This window comes from Populus alba, chromosome 14 (genome assembly GCF_005239225.2).
Source record: "Populus alba chromosome 14, ASM523922v2, whole genome shotgun sequence".
Lineage (NCBI taxonomy): Eukaryota > Viridiplantae > Streptophyta > Magnoliopsida > Malpighiales > Salicaceae > Populus > Populus alba.
The window spans coordinates 11,767,091-11,790,944 of record NC_133297.1 but is presented as its reverse complement, the minus strand read 5'-3'; the positions used below and the strand labels follow the sequence as shown (position 1 = coordinate 11,790,944).

At 38.6% G+C, this 23,854-nt stretch overlaps 3 protein-coding genes and 1 long non-coding RNA gene across 5 annotated transcripts; all 4 read left to right on the top strand.

Annotated features, from left to right (window-relative positions):
- LOC118031227 (carotenoid cleavage dioxygenase 7, chloroplastic) lies at positions 1–4,201 on the top strand. Its single transcript, XM_035035566.2, has 7 exons — positions 1–818; positions 2,261–2,389; positions 2,478–2,609; positions 2,860–3,132; positions 3,282–3,367; positions 3,568–3,882; positions 4,023–4,201. The coding sequence occupies exons 1-7, from the start codon at positions 59–61 to the stop codon at positions 4,167–4,169; spliced, it is 1,842 nt and encodes a 613-aa protein (XP_034891457.1). The 5' UTR covers positions 1–58; the 3' UTR covers positions 4,170–4,201.
- A 621-nt stretch (positions 4,202–4,822) lies between these two features.
- LOC118031225 (uncharacterized) lies at positions 4,823–11,015 on the top strand. The gene is made up of 9 exons (XM_035035563.2): positions 4,823–6,709; positions 7,148–7,232; positions 7,552–7,630; positions 8,136–8,258; positions 8,539–8,616; positions 9,633–9,736; positions 10,040–10,127; positions 10,213–10,311; positions 10,593–11,015. The coding sequence occupies exons 1-9, from the start codon at positions 4,948–4,950 to the stop codon at positions 10,683–10,685; spliced, it is 2,511 nt and encodes an 836-aa protein (XP_034891454.1). The 5' UTR covers positions 4,823–4,947; the 3' UTR covers positions 10,686–11,015.
- A 1,289-nt stretch (positions 11,016–12,304) lies between these two features.
- Positions 12,305–13,923, top strand: LOC118031224 (B3 domain-containing transcription factor VRN1). The gene is made up of 4 exons (XM_035035562.1): positions 12,305–12,409; positions 12,739–13,291; positions 13,372–13,601; positions 13,711–13,923. Exons 1-4 carry the CDS (start codon positions 12,305–12,307, stop codon positions 13,921–13,923), a joined length of 1,101 nt encoding a protein of 366 aa, XP_034891453.1.
- A 6,931-nt stretch (positions 13,924–20,854) lies between these two features.
- On the top strand, positions 20,855–22,116 carry LOC118031226 (uncharacterized). 2 transcript variants are annotated; one of them, XR_012167753.1, is made up of 3 exons: positions 20,855–21,263; positions 21,410–21,719; positions 21,815–22,116. It is a non-coding gene; the product is annotated as an uncharacterized lncRNA (long non-coding RNA). The 2 variants fall into 2 exon arrangements; XR_004684489.1 differs by having other exon boundaries at positions 21,410–22,116.
- Positions 22,117–23,854: the final 1,738 nt, after the last annotated feature.

Here is a 23,854-nt window from a genome sequence, read left to right as displayed (position 1 = left end):
AAAAAAAAAAAAACGTATCTCACTCGCTTTCAAAAATCCTTGGCTCAAAGAAACAACAATGCAAGCAAGACCATGCCATATAGTTCCCACGAGTTTCCCTTCACTGAGTAAACTCCCTCGATTTCATCGGACTCCGTCGCCGGCTAAGATTAAAATACCTAGAGTCATATCCATTTCCACCCCGGATACCACTGATCATGCATCAAGCCGTACATCCCTGGATACTATAGATGATCGTGTGGCTGCCTTTTGGGATTACCAATTCTTATTCGTGTCACAAAGATCAGAGACAAACGAGGCAGTAACGCTTCGAGTCGTCGATGGAGCAGTCCCATCTGATTTCCCTTCCGGCACGTATTATTTAACCGGTCCAGGGCTATTTACAGATGATCATGGCTCCACGGTGCACCCTTTGGATGGTCATGGATATCTTAGGGCATTTAGTATTGATGGAGTCAACAGAGAGGTCAAGTTCATGGCTAGGTACGTAAAAACAGAGGCTCAAGTCGAGGAACACGATCCAGAGACTAACACGTGGCGGTTTACGTATCGTGGTCCGTTTTCTGTGTTAAAAGGAGGCAAGAGACTTGGTAATACCAAGGTGATGAAAAATGTGGCAAATACTAGTGTGTTGAGGTGGGGTGGTAAGCTATTGTGTTTGTGGGAAGGTGGGGATCCTTATGAGATTGAGCTAGGGACGTTGGATACTACTGGGAGGTTTGATATGATCGACGGATGTGATTCATCGATGGATAATAGAAGCAATGGTGGTGATACATGGGACATAGCAGCTGGATTATTGAAGCCAATCTTATATGGTATGTGTTTTTGCTCTCGGCAAGTTGATTAATATTTAATTTTTGATCAAAAGAAAATAATCATCATCTATACACTAAATTAGAAGGTGTTTCCATCAATATTATTCTTTAATGTAAAAGAAGGAGTAAAATGATCATTTTCATCACAAAAAAGAAGAAGAAAAAAAGAAAATGGCTCGGAAAAAAAAATCCTAATTAATATTTTTTTTGTCCACTTATCCATAGTAAAACATTAAAAAAAGAATTTTATTTCTAAACGCATCGCATTTTTTTTATAAAAGGTGCAAACATATAATTAACACTCTACATAGTTTTTAATTTTATTTTATTCACTAGCTTCCTTGATTTGGTGAAATAGTTCTTAATTCCACTTGACAAAATAGTTTCCAAAATCATTAGGTAAAAAATGGTACCCCGTATTAATCTCTGTATTTCAATACTCAGTTCCTCTTTTGTTTTTAGTTACTAGGAATATGTTGATTTAACGCTTCAGATAGAATTGAAAAGGTAATAGATCTGTTAATAAATTAATTATTAAACTTGGTAAAATATTTTTTTAAAAAATCAATTTAATATTTTTTAAATATAAAACACACTTTTAAAACATATATAACTGAAAGTAAAAAAATTATCATGCTCTCAAACACCCACTAAAAATATAATAAATAATTTATTATTTTTTTTAAAAAACACATGGATTAAATTATAGTTTATTTAATAATTCTCAACTCAACAGGGCCCTCTGAGATGCATCCATGAGGGTGTTTGGCACTGCGTTTTGAAAAATATTTTAAAAAATTTGAAATTTTTTTGTTTTAAATTAATATTGTTTTGATATTTTCAAATTATTTTAATGTGCTAATCTCAAAATTAATTTTAAAAAAATAAAAATAATATTTTTAACATACTTTTCTAAATAAAAAACATTTTAAAAAATAATTATAACTATATTCTCAAACATGCTTGAGACCTGACAGAGAAATCATTTATAAGAAATTTAGTAGACAAGTTGGTATAGTATGGACTATGGATTATTGCATTTTGTGATTAATAATTAAGACTTAAGAGAGTGTTTTACACGAATTCTAATTTTATTTCTAAATATTTTTTTTTAAAATGTTTTTTCACTTAAAAAATATTAATTTAATATATTTTTAAATAATTTTGATTTATTAATGTTAAAAATATATATAATTTTTTTTTTTAAAACACTTAATAACACATTGTCAAACATCCTTTAAACACCGTTTTCAAACACCATCTAAGATAAAGTAAGGATACATTAGGGTGGCTAAAGATTACTCGCATCAAATTAAATTTTTTCTACTAGTAAAGATTTTATTGATAGATTAAAGGAAACTGCAGAGGGTTAAATATTAATGTTTGCGTTTTTGCTTACTATAGGAGTGTTTTTCTCTTCTTCTGAAAAATTACTTGCACAGGAGTGTTTAAAATGCCACCAAAGAGATTGTTGTCCCATTATAAGCTCGATGCTAAAAGGAACAGACTGATTACTGCTTCATGCAACGCCGAGGACATGCTACTGCCCCGCAGTAATTTTACTTTTTATGGTAAATAATGTTGAGAATGGCAGTAATTTTATGCTTAGAAATAAAAATCTCATCTGGTGATTGTTGATTAACAATCTGTCCTTTCCAGAATATGATGAAAATTTCAAGTTGTTGCAGAGACAAGAATTCAACATTCCCGATCATTTGATGATCCATGACTGGGCATTTACAGATACTCATTACATATTATTCGCCAACCGCATTAAGCTTGATGTCATCGGTAATTATCTGCATGCAAAGAACATTTGTGTTATCTTGTCTGATCTTAAATTATATAATGAAAACAATTAATATTATAGTGTTACATCTTCAAGTCAATCATTTTAGTTAAACTAATGCTGTTTTTTTTTTCATGTGCTGTCTTAAAGAACTGCTATGGCACAAGTGACTAGAGATCACAGTAGCATTAAATATGGATTTTGTTGGCAGATACGATTAATTACTTAGCAATACATAACCTGGATTTGCAGGATCAATGACTGCTATTTGTGGACTATCTCCGATGATATCAGCTTTGTCAGTGAATCCTAGCAAGTCTACCTCTCCCATCTACTTGCTTCCTCGATTTCCTGAGAAATCACCCAGAAAAAGAAACTGGAGAGTGCCAGTGGAAGCACCTTCAACAATGTGGCTACTACATGTTGGCAATGCTTATGAGGCCCAAGACGTCAATGGAAATTTGCAAATTCAAATACATGCTTGCATTTGCTCCTACCAATGGTTCAATTTCCAAAAACTATTTGGTGGGTGGTTTTTGAGCACTTATTACTTAAGATTATCTCGGAAGTAAAGAGAAATCAGCGTAGTTTTTTGAAGTTAAAGCATTTTGATGTTTCAAGTAAGAATCTAGACAACTCTTGACAGAAACTGTGATATCTTTGCAATTGGACAGGATATAATTGGCAAAATGCTAAGCTAGACCCTTCTTTTATGAACGTGAAGGAAGGTGGAGATGAGCTACTGCCCCATCTTGTTCAGGTACTCCTCTCTCTCTGTGAATAAATCTGTAAGGGATTGAAATGCTTTAGTTTAATGCACGAGGGAAAAAAGAACAAGATGCAGAGCCAAGATGATTTTTCTCTACAAAGATGGTGAAAATTGTGAATTTCAAATTTTTATGATCAACCACAATTGTGGTGCTATCCTCGACCTAAGATATTGATTTATATGTAATGTAGGTTTCTATAAATTTGGATGCTGATGGGACCTGTCAAGAAAGCAGCGTGGAACCCTTGAATCAGTGGAGCAAGCCAGCAGATTTTCCTGTCATAAATCCTGACTTCTCCGGTAATAAAAACAAATATGTTTATGCAGCAAGTTCTTCAGGCTCACGCCAAGCATTGCCGCATTTCCCTTTCGATATGGTGGTGAAGCTAAACTTGTCAGACAAATCTATCCATGCATGGACCGTTGGTGCGAGGAGATTCATCGGGGAGCCTATATTTGTTCCAAAAGGAAGGGAAGAAGACGATGGATATCTTCTGGTAGTGGAGGTGAGAAATCAATCCGCACTCAAGAGTCTTTTTCCGATGTTCTTCCGCAGCATTACTGGTAAAAAAATAAAATAAATGAAATACAAGATTTTTGCATGTGTTTTAATGCAACTTTACTGCACATTATTGCTGTTTTGCAGTATGCAGTTGCAATACAAAGGTGCTATCTTGTAATTTTGAATCCAAAGAGGATAGGGAAAGCTGATGCACTTGTAGCAAGATTAGAGGTCCCCAGGCATTTAAATTTTCCTCTTGGTTTCCATGGTTTTTGGGCCAAAAGTTCTTAATCCAATCAGTTAAAAATGCTATATTCTGAGATCATCATTTTAATCAATATAGCTGTGCTATAATGATTCCTACAGACCTGGTAGATTCCTGGTTTAGCAAATGATATCTATGTATGCAGATGAAATCAATCATGGAAGGTGTTAGTACATCAAATATCTGTGTTTTTTGGATTTTAAAATTTAAATCTAAGTGATTCGTATCGGGTTTGTGAATTTGTAAAGCCAATCCTAAACTACACTGTTTTAAATAATTTTTTATTTTTTAAAAAATTTTCCAGAGCTAATTCAACCAAATCAATTGGATAAATTTGATTTCATCAAGTCAATTTTAAATTAATGCTCTCAAAAGGAATTTCTATATGGATTTATTCAATTTCATCAAAAACAGAATAGAAATCGAATCTTTCTACACTGCACAAAATGATGTCTTGAGAACCTAATTGATGGGGTCAAAAAAATAGAAATTTAAGATATAGTAGCTGATAGCAGACAAGTGGGCAGTCCTCTAAAAATAAATGACACCAGGGCCCAATTATAAAACATGATATTGAGCCCATCAAAGATAAATAAACCGAAATAGGCTAGAAGCCCGTTCACTATAATTTATTCAAAGTAAAAAAAGCCCACTAATATAAATGCCGCAGTGCCAGTGGCCAGAATGGCAGTACTCCTCCCTCCATTTCTCCTTCCTTCCCCGAAAAACCAAAAACCCTCCGATTTCAGAACTGAAAACCCTAAACAATTAATTTCATAGAGACAGAAAGAGAGAGCCTCAACAATGTCAGGCTTCCCCTTCTCCTCTTCCTCTACACAATCCTCCCCTTTCTCCCTTTCCTCCGCCCCTGCCACCGGATTCTCATTCGGATCTTCCTCCGCTCCCTCCACCACCACCGCACCCCCTTCCTTCGGCTCCAACACCTCCTCAGCCCCTCCCACCGGATTCTCATTCGGATCTTCCTCCGCTCCATCCACCACCCCCACACCCCCCTCCTTCGGCTCCAACACCTCCGCCCCTTCCTTGTCCTTTTCCTCCTCTAATACCTTCACCTCCACTCCCTCTTCCACCCTGTATGGCTCATCAGCTTCAAATTCTTCCCCATTCTCCTTTGCAACAGCCTCATCCTCCACAAGTACAACTACATCCCTGTTTGGCTCTCTCTCTGCCGCTTCCATTCCCCCTAATCCCTTGTTTGGCTCCGCTTCTTCTTCTACGGCAAACGCAAGTTCCTCCTTTGGCACAACTACTTCATCATCATCAGCACCCGCTCCTTCGCCTCTGTTTGGAACAAGTACAGGCTCATCCTTGTTCGGAACAACTTCATCCTCAGTCTTGTTTGGCTCAACCTCCTCCTCCGCAACTTCCGCTTCGCCTCTGTTTGGCACAAGCTCACCCTCGCCCTTGTTTGGCTCAACTTCCTCCACAACTGCTTCTGCTTCGCCTCTGTTTGGCACAAGCTCACCCTCGCCCTTGTCTGGATCAACTTCCTCCACAACTGCTTCCTCTTCGCCTCTGTTTGGCACCTCCACAACTGCTTCCGCTTCGCCTCTGTTTGGCACAAGCTCACCCTCGCCCTTGTCTGGATCAACTTCCTCCACAACTGCTTCCTCTTCGCCTCTGTTTGGCACCTCCACAACTGCTTCCGCTTCGCCTCTGTTTGGCACAAGCTCACCCTCTCCCTTGTCTGGATCAACTTCCTCCACAACTGCTTCCGCTTCGCCTCTGTTTGGCACACGTTCACCCTCTCCCTTGTTTGGATCCACTTCCTCCACAACTGCTTCTGCTTCTCCTCTGTTCGGAACAGGTGCCTCTTCTACCCCATCCTCATTTGGTACACCCTCATCCGCATCAAGTACAGGTTCGTCCTTGTTTGGCAACTCTCTGTCCACCACAAGTTCGGCGCCGTCTCTGTTTGGATCATCATCATCATCCACTGCTTCAACCACCAGCACCACTACTAATTTGTTTGGTTCTTCATCTTCTTTCTCTAATGCAAGCTCTGCTCCAAGCTTATCTGCCGGATTTTCTTTCCCAAAAACCACTACAGCTTCAGCACCGACTACTGCTAGTACTGCTGCTTTCGCATCCACGCCAGCTCCTTCAACGACAACCTCTTTCTCGTTTGGGACGCAGCCATCAGCGCCTTCACAACCTTCATTATTTGGCAACGCAGCCTCTTCGTCATCGGTGAAATCCACAACTGTATCGCCGTTGTTTTCTACAGTTACTACTACAACTGCTTCTACTCCAGCTAGTGGTGCTACTGAAGTTACTTCTACTATTACTAGCAGTACTACTTCGGGGTCGAGTTTGCCTGCATTTGGTATGACTTCAGGAACTACAGCTGGGACAGGTGCTGCTGCTGCTTCTTCTGGCTCTGCGGGGTTTTCTTTTTCAGGTTTTCCTTCTGCTACAACTAGTGTGGCTGCGTCATCAGGGACTACTGCTAGCTCGTTTACTGGATTTTCATTGTCCAGCATATCACCGGCGCCTACTTCAAAATCACAAACTCAATCGGCTAGTAGTTCTGCGCCTCTACTCAGTGAGTGTTAATTTTATTTATTCTTTCTATTTTTGTTTATTATTGGAATTTGGGACAAAGTAGATGGTAATGGTGTTACTTAAATTGAATTGATATGTATGTGCCCTTTTGCTTGCTTATGCGTTCTGTTAGATAAGTTGTATATATGCTGGACTGCAAAATGAAGCAGGTGATGTTCTTGTCACATTTGGTTGCTACAGAAAAATTTGAATCACATTCTTTGTTTTCATGCTAGCAAAACGAGCATCAAACAACCCTTGACCTTTAGAAAACTTTCCTTTTCCCATCTTATTTTCAGGTGAATCTTTTTTCTTGGGTGTTTTAGACATGTATGTTCTAGATTTATTCCCCCCTAGTTAAATACGACTTCCTTGTTGAACTCCAATTAGTCAAGTAGTGGTTATTCACCATTAGGTTCTCATGGAATTCATTTTGCAGGTGTCCCTGCTTCAACTGCTGCACCTACAACAACTTCCAGCACTACTACTCAGACATCATTGCTTGGTGTGGCTTCCACTAGTGGGTCTGTATGCTTAGTCTTGGTGGCAATTTTTTTTTCTCCAACATTTTTTCTAGTATCTAAAACACCTATCATTGTTTATGTTGATGGTTACTAAAAAGTAAAAAATATAATTTCTGTCATCTTTGCCTGTAAGAATTTTAGCTACACTTTATTTTCCAGATTTTGATTTGTATATTACATTCTGTTTTTCAAGTTCTGCAATTGGTTTCCTTTTTAACTCTATAATTGAAGTATATTGAAAAATAATGAAGTTTCTTTACGGTATTTAACATGTTTTGATTAATTGATTTGTCCTCTCATGTTTCCCCTTATCTTACAGGACAAGTTCAAGTGTTAGCACTGCCTTAACCGCTACACCAAAATTGCCGTCTGAGATTACAGGGAAGACTGTTGAGGAGGTACTTCATGTTTCATCTATTCTTCTTGCTGCGCCTTTGTCTCTTGGGTGATATAAATGTGTATTATAAATCTCTCTGTGCACATGTACTGGAGAGTTATTATCCTGTGATGTAGTTTTTATGATCTACCTTATTTTACAATGACAAATATATATCACTAGCTGTCCTCTGGCAAGAGGAGAATGAAAGAGCAGAAAAAGACCATAGTTATCTTCCACAAAAATCAGCAATTCCATTTAGGATTGATATGACAAGTTTGCTTACCAGTTTCATGTTTATTCATGAATTTCTTTTCTCATATTCTGTATTTTAATGAAAGGAAGAGAAAGATATGAATGGGAATTTTATGCCTCTAGGATCTAATGTTGCTACGTTTAACCCACCACTTCCCAACTACCTTGTTATCTTGGTACTTTTATTGGGCCTATTTACATTTTAGGCCCTTTTGTTCTCTGTTACTTTGTTATTTGGTTCTAAACATGCACGTAATTTATTTTCTTTGAAGATCATCAAAGAGTGGAATGCTGAGCTGCAAGAGCGTACTGGGAAATTTCGGAAGCAAGCTACTGCCATAGCTGAGTGGGATAAAAGGATCTTGCAAAATCGTGATGTTCTTCTTCGGCTTGAGGTAAATTTATTTATAATTTCTTGGCAAAAGAAATCCTATTTTTCAATGAGATAACATAATTTTAGTATCCTCATGTGCCTTATGGATGTTATCAAGTGACAAAGTCATACCATCTTATTTGTTTTGATACAAGAATAACTATTATCATTCTTTACATTTGAATTAACTGTTTTAAACTGAGTGATGTCTGATTTATGAAATTGGCCCCATGCTTCATGAATTTCAACCATTTGCGTCCATCTAAGGCCTTGTGTCACCTACGTATTATTTTTTTGTTCAGATTGAAGTGGCAAAAGTGGTTGAGACCCAAGCTAATTTGGAGCGAAAGTTGGAGTTAATTGAGACTCATCAACAGGAGGTATTTTAGTATTTTATTAAGTTCTTCATTTCCTGTTTTTTTCCTGTAACTACTCTCCTTATGTTTTGTTATTTGATAATTATATTTTTCGCCTTCTGGTTTTGTGTATGAAGAGTTTGTATGCTTTCGCAATATGAGAGAAAATCCCCTCTTGGCTTCTCTTTCAATTATGGTGTGATGGACATCAAATGATTGCTGTTGATGAGCAAGCACTTACCTTGATGATGGTAGATTTATCATATTTGGCCATTTCTTTCATCAAATATTTGGCGGTAGATAAATCCCCTAATTATACCTTTTCACTTAGCTGTTGATGTCTTTTGTGTGCGCATTTGCTGGTGGCCAATAACTACAATGAACGTCTGGCTAATTATTGCTCAATCCTCTGAAAGACATTAGCTTGCTGTACATAAAATCCAAAATTCTATAGTGAGCCAGCCACTATCATCCTCTGAATCACTACCAATACCAGATGAAAGCGTTCTGTTGGGGTGTCTCTTGGCCTTTGTTTAAATTGTTACATGCTGTAATCAGGCATTTATGAGACATAACATATGGTGTTTGACTAGCTGCAAGTTTAGCATCTTTAATCAATTATAACATAAATTAAGCTTTTATCTGGTTAATTGAAATATGATGCATCTCCCTGTTCACTAGTTTATCTGGAAGCCAACCTGACTCGTCAACCAGTCACTTATGCTTCATATGTATGAGCATTACCTGTCTTTGAACCAAGCCCTTTTGAAGAGATTCATGCTGGAACCTTAAGTGCCCCAAAAATGACTTTGGAAAAGATTGAAGATTGAGGTCTGTCTATAAAGGCTGGAAAATTCCTTTATTTGTGTATTGTGGAAATTTGGGCCTTGCATAAATGTGTGCTAAGTCCTAGTTTGGTCCTCCTGTCAATTTCTGTCTGACCCTGCTAGAAGTGTTTCTAACAAGAGCATGCAAAGCATCAATCTGAACGTGATCTTTTTTTGAATGGTTCCATTTACTTAATTTCTCTATATTGTCAGGTTGACAAGGCTTTGCAAAGTATAGAAGAAGAAGCTGAACGTATTTACAAGGATGAGCGTGGATCGCTTCTTGATGATGAAGCTGCATCGACTAGAGATGCTATGTGAGAACTCGGTCTTTGATTTCCTTTTGCTTTCACATGGTTTGCAGGCCTGATCTACCCTTCATATTCTGACTTGTTCACTAATTGCTGATTAACCTGACTTAAAAATCATTAAATCAATAAAATGTGAAATATGTGGGATATAACAAAGTTAAAGACACCATATTTTTCTTGTTTGAAAACTGAATTTCTTAAAATTTTATTTAGGTCACTGGAATGTGCTTTAAGAACTTACGATTCCAGTATCCTTCCACCTTGAACTACATCTGTTTGTATTTTTTTTTCTTTGGTTTTATTTTTCAGGTATGAGCAGGCTGAATTTATAGAGAGGGAAATGGAACAGATGACAGAACAGATAAAATCAGTAATTCAGACCGTCAATGCCAACCAGGTAACAGCCTTCATTTTTATAGTTTACTTGTCAATGAACTATTTGAAATAAACTAACAGATGATTTTCCCATATGATTTGTTCAGGGCGGTGAACTTGATGCTATTGATGGGATGACTCCATTGGACATGGTTGTCCGAATTCTCAACAATCAACTAAGTTCTTTAATGTGGATTGATGAGAAGGTTAATATCTTTTACCCTGATCCTTTTTTATCTAAAAAACAATGTGATGTTTTATTATTTAGAGTTTCACAATTTAGTGTGTCAAGGAAGATTTTTTCACACAAATTAATTTGGTCCTAACTTTGAACCACAAAAAAAAAAAAAAAAAACTCTACTTCATGATATTGCCATCTGTGCTCTGGGATATAAAAGGAATCATAAATTTGTTTGTGGATTAATGTTTTGTTTCTTTTTACTTTCCATTGGAAAGAACACTGATCTCTACTTAAAATCTTAAACAGGCTGAAGAGTTTTCTTCACGTATTCAAAAGCTTGCTAGCCAAGGTTCTGCTGCTGATCGACAATTTTTGGGTTTTAAAATTTTGACGTCTTGACCATGGATGATGTGTATTGCCCTGTGTCTACTCGGAAGTTGGTTTCTGCCTAGTTGAGTTCATTGTAGATGAAAAGGCTTTGTCATCTTTTCCTTTCTTTTGCTTCATAAATTAAATGCACAAATGTAATTCCTTGATGAGAATTGATATATTCTGATATCCTGCAAAGGCATAGCTTGGGAACTGTGCTTGTGATCTGCATGTCATTGTAGCTATCAGCCTGCATTTGTTTGAACCCAACTGCTTCAGAAAGGATCTTGACTTGGCTTTTAGCCCCGTAAGTACTGGGTGGAAAAACCCCTTTGGTTGGAAGATGGTACTTATTGAACAGATTAACCCCTGCAATTTGTTAGGGTTTCCCTCTCAGATCCTTTCACTCTAGTTGCTAGGGTTTGTGCGTGCATGGGTGATTGTAGCATATTTTCACTCTGCGTGTTTTGAGGGAAAGTAATGGAAATGAGAGTGAAATCTGAGCTCCTTCAGTTGTTGGGATTCTAAAATTAGAAATATAAAAGAAGTTAAATCTCTAAATTTTCGTATTAGTACATAAATTTTTTTCCTAGATTTCGAGGAAAATAATGAAAAAAATGTTGAAATCAAATTTTCCCAATATATCTTTAGAGAAGAAACACGGTTTAAACACCAGCCTTGTCATGCCACAACACATCTCATGTCTGAGTGATGTAAGTGGAAGAAGAGAATAATATTGCTTGTACTCCTTTTCATCATTATATACAAACAATGAAAACTAATGTCTCCCACCTCCTGAACCAAATTTATTCTCACTTCTCACGTCTTCTCTGGCATCTTTAGTTGGTTTGCGAGAGAGAGAGTTGGGGTAATTTTTTCAAATTATTTTTAAATGTGTGTTCAGAATTGTGATATAAAATAATTTTTTTATTTTAAATATCAACATATTAAAATTATTATAAATTATTAATTTAATATTTTATTTTTAATTAAAAATACTCTTAAAAAATATCTAAAAATAAATAAAAAATCTCCCAAGCACCAATAATCCATCCAAGAGTGCTCCGTGTTGAATTTTATTGGTAGGTGGGACTAATCATCAGAGCACGGGGCAGATTACTTTTTCCATATTTTTTATCCATGACCATAGATTTTCGTTCCGAGTAAACTCTTGATGATTTCAAGAAGGATAAAAAAAGAAAAGGACTGGAGTCAAAAAGTAAACAAGAACAAGTAACTAGTTGGTTTGTTCTCAACTGTAATAGAAACCAAACAGATTCCTCGATTAACCAGTGATTTAGTAACTATGCACCTGCCATCGGCATGCCTATGATTAGATTGATAAGACAGCGGCTTCTAGTTCTGGAGTTGATTAATCTGTCTGTCAGATATATAATCATTTCCAACAAAATCCAAGCTCTTAAAAGGAACACAGTGCTGGCTGTTTGTCACTGCTGAAGCTTATGTTATTCAAGCACCTGCGTAACTGCGTTGCATCACTAAACACACAGGAATCGTCTTTTTTCATGTTCATGTCAATATTTATTTATTTATTTTAAATTTTCATGTCGTTTTAATGTATTAATATTAAAAATAAAATTTAAAAAATAAAAATAATCAATAGAAGTTAATATCAGAGGCGCTCAAGGATGGGTTCTCCATTCAAGAGAGGCTATGGAAGCTTCATGTTTAATGCAGACAAACCCCATTTTTTCAAGATAATTCTTCAAGAAACTATTGCTGATGGGAAGCTTGTAAGTGTTCCTTTCTTTCCCTTTGATTTTTCGAGAAAGAGTAAAGCAAAAGGGGAAAAGGAAAGGAATTTTAGGCATTTGACATGCAAATGCTGCAATTTATGTCATGCATGTAGGCCTATTTGACTCATTTTCTTTTTGATGATTTCTTTTTTCATAATTTACCATTAAAAAGCAGTAAGATCTCGACAAGATAGCCGAATTTTGTCGAGTTTAATTCCTTACTTCATTTTGGTTGGGTGTAGTAATTTCCTATTCAGGATCTGTATTTGATATGGTCTTGTTCTGTATTTCATGTTGTTAGACTTAATTTTTTAAGCTTTTATCAGGGAATTCCAAAGAAGTTTGTGAGATTGTATGGAAAAGGTCTGTCAAATAAGGTACTCCTTGAGGTCCCTAATGGTACAGTTTCGGAGGTAGAATTGTTCAAGAGTGATGGTAAAATATGGTTACAAAACGGCTGGAAAGAATTTGCTGAGCATTACTCCCTAGCCCTCGGTTCCTTGCTGGTTTTTGAATATAAGAATAGGTGTCACTTTCATGTTCTCATAATGGACAAGACTGCCATGGAAATAGATTATTCATTTAGCATGACGGATGGTGATGAGGAGCCTGACCTTGAGGGAGAATTTCAACAGCCGAAGACAGAAGAAACTGATGATGATGTCTCTGTTGAAATCTTGGATGATTTCCCCTCATACCACAAAACAAATGAGAAATCCTCCGCACCATGTCCTGAGCCTCAGAAGAGAACGAGAACCAATTTTGCTAGTAAATTTGAGAGGACTTCAAAGTTGCAAATTCGATCTGAATCCGTTGCAACTAAGCAAGATAATTCCGTTGGAAAAGTAAATTCACGCTATCTGTTGAGACAGCGTGAAAGTCTGTAATTTCTACTTGCACAATATTTTCTTGAAAACCAAATAAAGTGCTCTCTTCATATGTTTTATGCTTGTCCATAGCTTACAATGGCTGGTATTTCTCAACTGGAGGTTTTAATCTTCCAGCAACGAGAGGGAACAGAGTCTTGCCTAGTCAGAAAAAAAGGTTAAATGGGGTTAACCGGGCACAGTCATTGACAGCTGATGAAAAAGCTGCTACTTTTGAAAGAGCCAGTGCTGCTTTAAAACCTGAAAGTCCATTTTTCATGGTTGCCATGCAGCCATCATATGTTTATCCTGGATGTAGATTGGTAAGCATTCAATTGAAACTCTTTTAGACCATGAAAGTCATTTTTCATGTTTTAATTTTTTTTGTATCAGTCCTTTTTTAGTTCTTTTCCTTCAATGTGCTTTCTGTAGCCTATACCAAAAAGCTTTGCTCAGAAATATTTCAAGAATGATCATGGTGATGCTGTCCTCTGTGTTTGGGATGGGAGAACTTGGCCTGTTAAGTGCTTTGTCTACCCAGGTAATGGGAAAGCCAAGACACAAATCAGCAGTGGCTGGAACAAATTTACGTGGGACAATTATTTGGAAGTTGGTGATGTTTGTGAAGGGAATTCCGACCGGTGATGTACTGATAATTGCTCATCGGAGGGCAAGCACACTGACACAATATTTAACGTGGTTCGGCAAACCGCCTACATCCACGGGAGAAGCCATTTGATTATATAGGGAGAGAACAAGATTTACAACAATAGAGGAGGAGGAATCATCTCCTCTTTGGCAACTCTCAACCTCACTCTATTTCTCTCTTTTCAGTGCTGCAATGGCAACTACTGCTGGCTGCCTTGGCAGCCCACTCTCTCCTACATTTCTCACATCTTTCTTTCTCTCAACTCTCTCTCATTTAGCTCTCAAGATGGTGCCTATATATAGCATGATGGTGCCACCAACTCCAACCTTATTTTCAACAAAGGTGGATGGTCAAAGTCAATGTTAGGCACATTAAATGGCAACACACCTAACAAACCTAACAATCACCCCCTTTGACATTTATATGGGCAATTGTCCTCTTGCTTCTTCAGCACAATCTTGCATCCTGCAGCTCTTCCAAGCTTACCATTCCAAGAGCGTCTCCGGCCAAGTTTACAGGTACTCGCCAAACCTTTCAATCACCAGAGTTAACTAAGCACCCCTTTGCTCACTCCAAAGGATCACTTCAACCAGATGGTTTGTTACATCTCATCTGAAGAGTGTTTAATGTTTGTCTCTGGAACAACATTCCCTTCAAGCATATCAACCATGCTTGGCCCGGAATGATTTATCAAGCCTTACATCAAGGCTTACAACACCCCCTCAAACTGATATTCCCAAGTGCGACAGTCATTGAGTATTTTAATGTGATCACGAGCTCACCACTCTTCCAAGAGTCTACTCATCCAGGAGTTGCGTCTGCCCTCTGTTCCACCTTAGGAACCACGCCTTACTTCTCCATGAGTCTCTCACTCTTAGTCTCAAGAGTTCGGGTAGCTATCCACCTTTAACCATGGGGGCAGCCCATTAAAGGTTGATCTATATTTGTCTTCATACTCTGAGTATTACAATGCCTTCACCGAGCTCACCACCTTGACAAGAGTCAACTTGTTCCCGGAACCTGCGCATGCCCTCTGCTCATTCATAGCAGTCGCGTTTTAATGCTCCACAAGTCACCCACTTATTGTTCAAGGCAAATGTCTTCTAGCTCATTGATCTTTAGCATGGGGGCAATATCCATGAAAGTCAATCCTGCATTTGTCTTCATACTCATCATAGCCACTTCATTGGCTATACATTTGTCCACTCATATCTAGCCATCACATCGGCTTTGGGGCGTTCTGAATTGGGGCTTCTATCCTGGCCCCCACACCTTCTCCTCAGGTGTCTCCGCTCGTCGTCATGTGGCGGTCTAAATCTGGGGCTCCTATCATGGCCCACACACCTTCTTCTGAGGTGTCTCCGCCCGTTGTCATGCGGCGGTCTGAAATGGGCTCACATTATGGCCCTCACACCATCCATCCGAGGTGTTTCTGCTCGTCATGAGACAACCTGAATATGGACTCATATCAAGGTCCTCACACCTTCTGTCTAAGGTGTCTTCGCCTGTCATCATGAGACGGTCTGAACATGGACTCATATCATGGTCCTCACACCTTCTGTCTAAGGTGTCTCCGCTCATTGTCATGCAGCGGTCTGAAATCTGGGCTCATATCATGGCCCTCACACCTTTCATCTGAGGTGTCTCTGCCTGTCGTCATGAGACGACCTGATCTTGGACTCATATCATGGTCCTCACACCTTCTGTCTGAGGTGTCTCCGTCTGTCGTCATGAGACGGTCTGATCTTGGACTCATACCATGGTCCTCACACCTTCTATCTGAGGTGTCTCTGCCTGTCGTCATGGGGCGGTCTGAACCAAGTCTCTAATCTTGGCCCACACACCTTCCAGCTGAGGTGTCTATACTCGTCATTATGAGACGGCCACATCCTCCTTCATAGGGGATGTCTCTAGTGGCTCCAAGATTCTCTACCACCATGTGGACTTGGGAGAGATCACTACCACTGATCACATAGAAAAAGAAAGTTGCGGTGCACTCTTCACAGTTTTCCATCTCATTTTCTATGTTTGGAGCTTCTATCCCTTTCTGCTTGATAGCTCCACCCACACCAACTCTCTTTGGTGTCTTCGCCTTTCATCATAGGCGTTCGCACCCCCTCAATTAGGTGCTTCTGCAACAGCTCATCTTTCCATCCTTGCATGCACTGGAAAGGTCCTCGCTTGTTACCTTTATCAAGAGCACAAAAGACTTCTTGTTGTACAACTTTTTCACATAGTCTCTGCTCTGAGCTTCATCTGGGAACTCTTCTTCTCCTTGCACCTATTGTCTCATAACAGTACCTCGTTGGATCCTCCGGGTACTTCTGCACAATCTCCGTGTGCTCTCGTGCAATTTCAGTTCTCCAGATTTCTCCCTATTCTTTGCTTTTATGTTTGACAGCAGCTCATCCCGTCACAACATCTGTCCAAGTCAAAATAGGGTGCCAATCTTTATCCCCTTGCTGTATTTCTCTTCCATTATCAGGGTCTTCATCAATTCTCCCTTCAAGAAATCACAGTCACCAAATCTAACTTCTTTGGAGAAATCACCACTCCATCAGATCCTTGATCATACGGAACCCAATTGTTCCCCTTGTGCCGTCATCCTGCTAGTCTTCAACAGTTCCATAACAAACTGTCACATATACAAAAATAGTACTGTGTGGATGATCCTTCAACTAAGCAAGTTCCCAGGAAAGATTTGGAGGGGTCACACTGGTCCCGCTTAAAACCCAATCTCCTAGACAGAACTTCTTAGAACGTATCTATCCACCGTACTGCCTTTTTGTATATACAACCATTTGCTAGCTTTGTTGCGGCTTTCCTTTACAAGTGATCTGGGGTATCCTGGTTTTATACCTGATTTCTCAACATCTGGCGAGACTACCAGTGCTTAGATTCGTCAAGATTGGTCTTCATCAGTTTTCACTCTACACCTCTAAATTCCACATAACCGGTGTGTCCAGAGTGTCCCAATTTTACCTTCCATCAAGGCATTACATTTTCCCACGTTAATAGTTTCAGCACATATAATTGGGTAAACATGTGCACCTTCTTCTTCTTCATCTCCATCGACCACCATGATGACCTTCAGATGCCTCCTAATCTGGGCAATCTCTCTTTAATAATTCACCACCCATCTTTGGTCTCGAAAAAAATTTCACGAATCGGACCGTACGCATTGCATCCGGAATGATCAAATTAGCTGGAAACATGTCTTGAACGTCCAATAATGCCATCAGACGGCTACGATTTGATCAAACAATCTGGCGCTAATTAACGGCTCAGATTCAATCTTAGATCCGGTTGCACGTAGGATCAGCTACACTGGATCCTATCCTCGGCTCAACCGTCTCCCGCCCTCCCCCACGCTCGGCTCGGCTCCCAATTCGGCTCGGCTTCGTGGCTGATGGCGTGGCAGGTGGGCCCCCTATAGCTGACATGTCCGTTGAATATCATGCTTTTTGCTGACTGTGTATGCTGATGTCATCCTTGCATCAATGCTGATGTCATCCTTTTGCATGACACTTCACTGTTCATGTCTACTGTTCACATGGGTCGGGTCAACTGGTATTCGGTCGGGTCAACTCATCCGGGTGAAAGACGCGTGGCGGCGTCTGCGCGCGTGGTCCCGCCACCGTCACCGGAGAGTGATGAGAGTGCGGCCATGTCCGACGTCCGATTTTGACGCCGTTTTCAGCCAGGGGCTTCGGTATCGTCCTCCTCTCACGAATGGTATGGTCAAAACATAATTTTGACAACTTTCATTTTTAGGCAAAAATCAACCACTTCAAACGCATAAGCTCTGATGACCATTGAAGGGAATTCCGACGGTGATGTACTGATATTGCTCATTCGGAGGGCAAGCACACTGACACAATTATTAACGTGGTTCGGATCAAACCGCCTACATCCACGGGAGAAGCCATTGATTATATTAGGGATGAGAACAAGATTTTACAACAATAGAGGAGGAGGAATCAATCTCCTCTTGGCAACTCAAACCTCACTCTATTTCTCTCTTTTTCAGTGCGTGGCAATGGCAACACTTAGCTGGCTGCCTTTGGCAGCCCACTCTCTCCTACATTTCTCACATCTTTCTTTCTCTCAACTCTCTCTCATTTAGCTCTCAAGATGGTGCCTATATATAGCATGATGGTGCACCAACTCCAACCTTATTTTCAACAAGGTGGATGGTCAAAGTCAATGTTAGGCACATTAAATGGCACACACCTAACAAAACCTAACAGTTTGCGTCTTTGAAACTGACTAAATGCATTTGAAATTGTCGTTCAAAGTAATCATTGTCAGAGCAAAATAAAGATGAAAGCCATCGCTTGGCTGTAGGTGAGTAACGATCTGCTAGTAAACTTCATGAACATGTATAGATATGTTTTCATGCTTAGACCCTTTTGAATAATGAAGCAGCAACCAAGTCAACCCAAAAGAAGCGTGCTGATTGATATTGATCCTGAAGTTCCCTAGAGATGGTGAAGATGGCACGTCAAGTTCACACCATAAATATGGAACCAAAGAACAAGGGTGAAGAAGACGACAGCCTTCCTCCAGAGAAGAAGATTAAGAACCCCTTGCGCTCACAAGATGGTTAACAATTCAAAAAAGATGCTGGAAGCGGTTGAAAGACAAAAAGATTTGGCTCCACTTTCTGCAATTGAAAAAGAAAAGGCTCTGCGCAGAGCTCATGCTTTCAAATCTGAGAACCCCTTTTTTGTCATAGCCATACAACCAGCATATGTTTGCAGTGGATCTAATATGGTAATGCTTTCAAAACCGAGCAGTTCATCAACCAGCACAAGCTGCACACGCTCATTTCTTTTGCTTAATTTGGATAGATATAGAAAGAAGTTAAGGGAGAGTTGCCTCCCTTTCTGTTCAAGATTATATATTTTGGTTCTCACTCCTTTTATTGAAATAACGGTATCTTTCTTTATGTCCTTTCACTTTCTTTCAATTAGTCATGGCAGAATTTACCATTCAAGTTTGCTGATAGATATTTTAAGGAGAAGAATGGTGAAGTTATCCTTCAGGTTTCAGAAGGAAGACTTTGGACTGTTGATTATAGTTGGAAGTTGAAAAAAACATTCCTCTGTTCTTATAACTGGATGGAGTTTGCACGGGACAATAATTTGGAAGTAGGTGATGTCTGTGTGTTTGAGCTGATTAAGGCAACTGAACTTGGAATGAATGTTGTTATTCTCCGTACTGAAGATGTGAGTTGGTGTCCCTCATTCTGCAAGCAGGGAATCCAAGTGATGAATTGCATTCTCAATTCAAACTAAGACTTCAGTTATTGATCTTGATCTTGTTTTACCTTCTCCTTTTATTCCTAACATATTTAATAAATGCTGTTGTCGATGTGCATTCAATATTTAGTTTATAGTACCATGATCAAAATGCTAGCTGAGGAAAGGCTTCCACTGCTGTGATAAGCTTTTTGGTTTTCTTGTCATTCGTCGTTATTGTTAACGATCAAAATTTTACTTTATAGTATTTAAATTCCTTGGTGCAGCTTAGCAAAGGTGGTCATTACTGCATATCTTAAGCAAAGCAGACTGGACTGGAAAGGTACACGACTATCGACATTCTTGCGAAGTTTTGTTATAGGCTTGATGGTCTAGAAGTGGGAGCTGTTTCTCTGTTTGAGCCAATTTCAAGCGACCAATGCTGCAAATGTCATCATTGTCAGACATGCTGGTTAATATGTCGTTCACATTAATATCATTTTACTTTTGGGGTAGCATTTGTTTGTATTGTTAAGTTTAGATTATCAAAAAAAAGCTTGAGAACCCCTTCGTTCGATCTTCTTGGATGGTATATTAAGAGAGTTATCGTGTAAGCTCATGGGAATAATAGTAATGGAACCTCACATTTACTATAACTGCATTCGTGGCATTGCAATTTTGGTTGGGATTTTAAAATCAATCCTTGTATCCAATGCTTTTGAGGATTGAAATTTTCGATGTTACTTGTGGTCGGCTGCCATGCATTAAATTATCGAAAGATCCAAAGCTGTAGTAAGCAATGTAAGCTAGCTGTAAGCAGCATGCATCATTAAGCTGTGAGCAAAGAGGCACTCTCATGCAAATTAAGTGAGTTTCATCGACTGGACCTTCTAGCAAATACTCCAGTTTCACAGAATATCTTTAGAAAAGAGGTTCCTTGTTAATGATCATTTATTTTGATATTAAGGAAAGCTAAAAATATATGCTTGAAAAAGAAACAAAGGCCCTGGTATTATGATCAGGGTGTATTAAGAAATATATGTTCTAGTTGTGTACTTGGCTCTAAAACGGTGTTACCTTTTGTTCTGGAATTTAATAGAATTTCTTGTGTTGTTAACCCCAAAAAACGCAGGCTTTAAAAGCAAATTTGAGAATTTTTTCAAAAGAACACTGTACTTGTACTAGTTTTCAGTCATTCCTGTAAAGTTGCAACTTCTTAGCACATTTCTTTTTTTCTTAAGATAAGTTAGGCATGCATGTGGCATGATTTCAGCATCATGGCCACAAGGGCCGCCCCTGCCACCCTTTGGAACTATGCGCGCGCGCGTGTCTATCGCTGCTCACTTTTTATGCAGTATTCATAAAGGTACTCTCTTTATCTGTCAAATTCTGCTACAAAGCTGGAAACAGAAATTGTACTCCTTTGGCTACCAAGAGCATCCACAACCATGATCTTTACCAACACCAGAATTCACATTTAACAGAATATTTTCCCTCTTAGAAATCTTCTTGCCAATAGGATTGACAAATGCTGGAAAACTAAATCGTACATTGAGATTGAATTGACCTTCATGATACAGTAACTTTTGAGAACAAGTTACTTTGACCCTCCTTCAACCCAAATTGAAGAACTCTTCTCTAGTATGGATGCTCATCCACTAGCCCTAGTGGGCATCCATACTAGAGAAGAGTTCTTCAATTTGGGTTGAAGGAGGGTCAACTTTCTCAATCAAAGAGACTTGATCTCAAAAGTCACTATATCATGAGGGTCAATTCAGTCTCAATGTACCATTTAATTTTCCAGCATTTGTCAATTCTATTGGCAAGAAGATTTCTAAGAGGGAAAAGAGAAGATACTGTTAAATGTGAGCTCTGGTGTTGGTGAAGAAATTTTATGCAACAATACTAGCCATGGTCTAAAAGTACGCAATTCTTGGAGGCCTTAATGTTTCAATCAGCTTCTAGTTGCTTGACAAAGGAAGTGAGGTAATGATTATGGTTTGACATGAGCTAAGGCGTGAAGTTGGCAAAATGGGTTTCTTTTATGACGCAGAGGTATTGACTTGGTCAAGTGCTTCAGTTTCTCCTACAATGTAAGATCTTGCACCCTTGGCTGTTTTTCTCCCCAGATATATTTTTGTCTATAGTACTGCCATGGATTTAATGTTCATACGATGAATATACAAAACATGCAGGGAGCCATATGAACACTTATAGTGGTTGACTGTTGTTTTCACAGGTCTACTCGGAGGATTTATTTGGTGGTGTGCTTTTATCTTTTTCCTAGAAACAACCAGAGCATGAAGGTTCATTGCCATTGATCTGCTGCATATTTGGTGCCAAACTTTAAATTGAAGGTGTTATATCTAGCCTTTTGAACTAATCCATTACTAAGCAGATGGCTACATGTTTTTTTGAGATTAGTGATGGAAGATTAACAACTCCATTTGAGTAGTTCCATTTTGGTTTATCAGAGTTGGTTGTTGACTTGATTTTGGTTGTAAGGTATACTCTAAGAAGACATTTAACCATAACTCAACATCAATCAGGTTCGACAATGTTAGCATCCTAATTTCTTTATTTTGCGAAGTGAACAACAAGTTTTAAAATCAAGTGCGCTAATCGAAAGATACTCTGAAACTAGGAGAAATGATTCTGGAGGAATCATTCAATGAGTCTGCAATCTACAATCTACAATCAAAGTGAACAACAAGTTTTAAAATCAGGTGCGCTAATGGAAAGATACTCTGAAACTAGGAGATATGATTCTAGAGGAATCATTCAATGAGTCTGCAATCTACAATCAATTAAGTTGAGCAGTTGGTGAAATCCAGCATGATCAATCAAGTACAATAATGTTAGTATTCAAATTTTCTGCTTTATACAAAGTGTACAGACAAGCATGGCATCATGTTCATTAATTAATGGAAGGAAATACTTGCTGCATGTTATCACCATTGCCATCCCCAGTTATTATGATTTTGGATTAAGCCTTTGATCCTATTTTTTTTCATTTGAAGTTCATTGATCTACTTATGTGAAACTGGAGTGGCATTCTCTTCTCAAAGTTGGATTCTAATTCTGCCTTGTTGAGTTCAATGTGGTTGAAAAGGCTTCTCAAGAACATTTTCCCCTTAATTTTATTGCGCGTACAAATGTAATTCCATGATGAGAGTTGATTTCCTGATACTTGTGGTGTCAGATTCTTTGTTCAGCACCGACAACCCAGTAAATAAATTAAACAATTGAATGCACACTTCCAAGTACATTTCTTTTTCCCGAGTAGGATAAGGCATGAATGTAGCAATCAAATACCAGGGTCTTTTAGCATCATGACCATAGGGTCCATATCTGCAACTAGCATGTTCATCGTCTCTGCAGTATTCCAAAAGTTAATACTCTCTTTTATCTGTCAGATTCTGCTACCTATCTGGAAACAGAAATTGTACCACTTGGCTACAGAATCCCTTACTGTAACTCAACATTTTATTCACTTCATGTACAAGCGAAAAAACTTTGAAGATTTAGCCAAAGACCCAACCTTTCCATAACAAGTTGTCTAATTTCCTTCATATGACATGTGATCCTCCTCTGTTTAAATCAGAATTCTAACGAGAGATACCAAGTCAGATTTTTCTATGGGGCTTGCTTTTAGATTAGAATTTAATTATTTCACTTTCACAACTTTCTTGATCTCTGAATTAATTTAGATGATATAAGCTCTTGGATCCCTTGCTGTTCTCTTTTTAGGAAAACTACAGAAATTTAAGCTAACTCTTAAGGTTATGAGCTTGTTTTCAGGTCCACTTTTCTTGATAGAAGGTTCTGTTAGTTCCAAATCCCCATTCAAGTGAAATTTTTAGAAAATGAAATCCAATAATCATGTTATAATAATCAAGGAGGTTACTTTAAGCTCTAACCGTAACATAAGCAAGGCATGTAAGGGGTGGATGAGGCATTCGACGGGCTTGGCTGTCCTTTGCCCTTCATTGTTTACTTTTTATGGAAGCTAAGCTCTCAGTCAACTGTTATCCCTTAATTGGTCTCCTTTTCTCTGTTTCTTTTACCCTGTCAGACATGGGTTTTCTATGTTGTTCTTGGTAATTTCACCATTAAAAGAGAACTCATCAAGTATAGAAAAATAAAACTTGATAGGATCACAGGACCTGCAGAAAGAACCTTGGCAGGTAACTCAAAACACACATACTTTCCTAGAAAAATAAATTTATATTTGTACGACTTCAAGCTCTACTAAGGACTGTAAAGCACATATTGTCCTTAATAACAAGAGTTTAAATAGACTCCTGGATTTGTAGGTTCACTCACTCCACTTACAAGCACCAGTTCCTGCTCTCCTAACAAGGAACATCCTGCACCCACTTAGGGCTTGGTTTCTGCCCTGTTAAGTATGATTGAGAAGGCTTAATCAGATCATTTTTCCCTTAATCTTATTTTGTTTTATAAAGCAGATGCAGAATTATGGAGCATACAAATCTAATTGCATGATGGGAGTTTATGTCCTGTATTGCTGGTCTGTTCAGCATTGGAACTGTACTGTTGATCGGGAGCCATTGTAGCCATCTGTTTGATTTGCTTTTTGCCTGAATACAATAGCTTCAGAAGTATCTTTATCAGCTTGCTAGACATTAAGATCCGATCCCTCCATTCTGTGCAAAATTCTCCG

Coding starts and splice junctions, on each gene's coding strand:
- LOC118031227 (XM_035035566.2), top strand. CDS start 59: ATGCAAGCAAGACCATGCCATATAGTTCCCACGAGTTTCCCTTCACTG. Junction 2,390..2,477: donor CAGTAATTTTACTTTTTATG/GTAAATAATGTT, acceptor TGTCCTTTCCAG/AATATGATGAAAATTTCAAG. Junction 3,883..4,022: donor GATATCTTCTGGTAGTGGAG/GTGAGAAATCAA, acceptor GCTGTTTTGCAG/TATGCAGTTGCAATACAAAG.
- LOC118031225 (XM_035035563.2), top strand. CDS start 4,948: ATGTCAGGCTTCCCCTTCTCCTCTTCCTCTACACAATCCTCCCCTTTC. Junction 8,617..9,632: donor TTGAGACTCATCAACAGGAG/GTATTTTAGTAT, acceptor CTATATTGTCAG/GTTGACAAGGCTTTGCAAAG. Junction 9,737..10,039: donor GCATCGACTAGAGATGCTAT/GTGAGAACTCGG, acceptor TTTATTTTTCAG/GTATGAGCAGGCTGAATTTA.
- LOC118031224 (XM_035035562.1), top strand. CDS start 12,305: ATGGGTTCTCCATTCAAGAGAGGCTATGGAAGCTTCATGTTTAATGCA. Junction 12,410..12,738: donor CTATTGCTGATGGGAAGCTT/GTAAGTGTTCCT, acceptor AGCTTTTATCAG/GGAATTCCAAAGAAGTTTGT. Junction 13,602..13,710: donor TTTATCCTGGATGTAGATTG/GTAAGCATTCAA, acceptor TGCTTTCTGTAG/CCTATACCAAAAAGCTTTGC.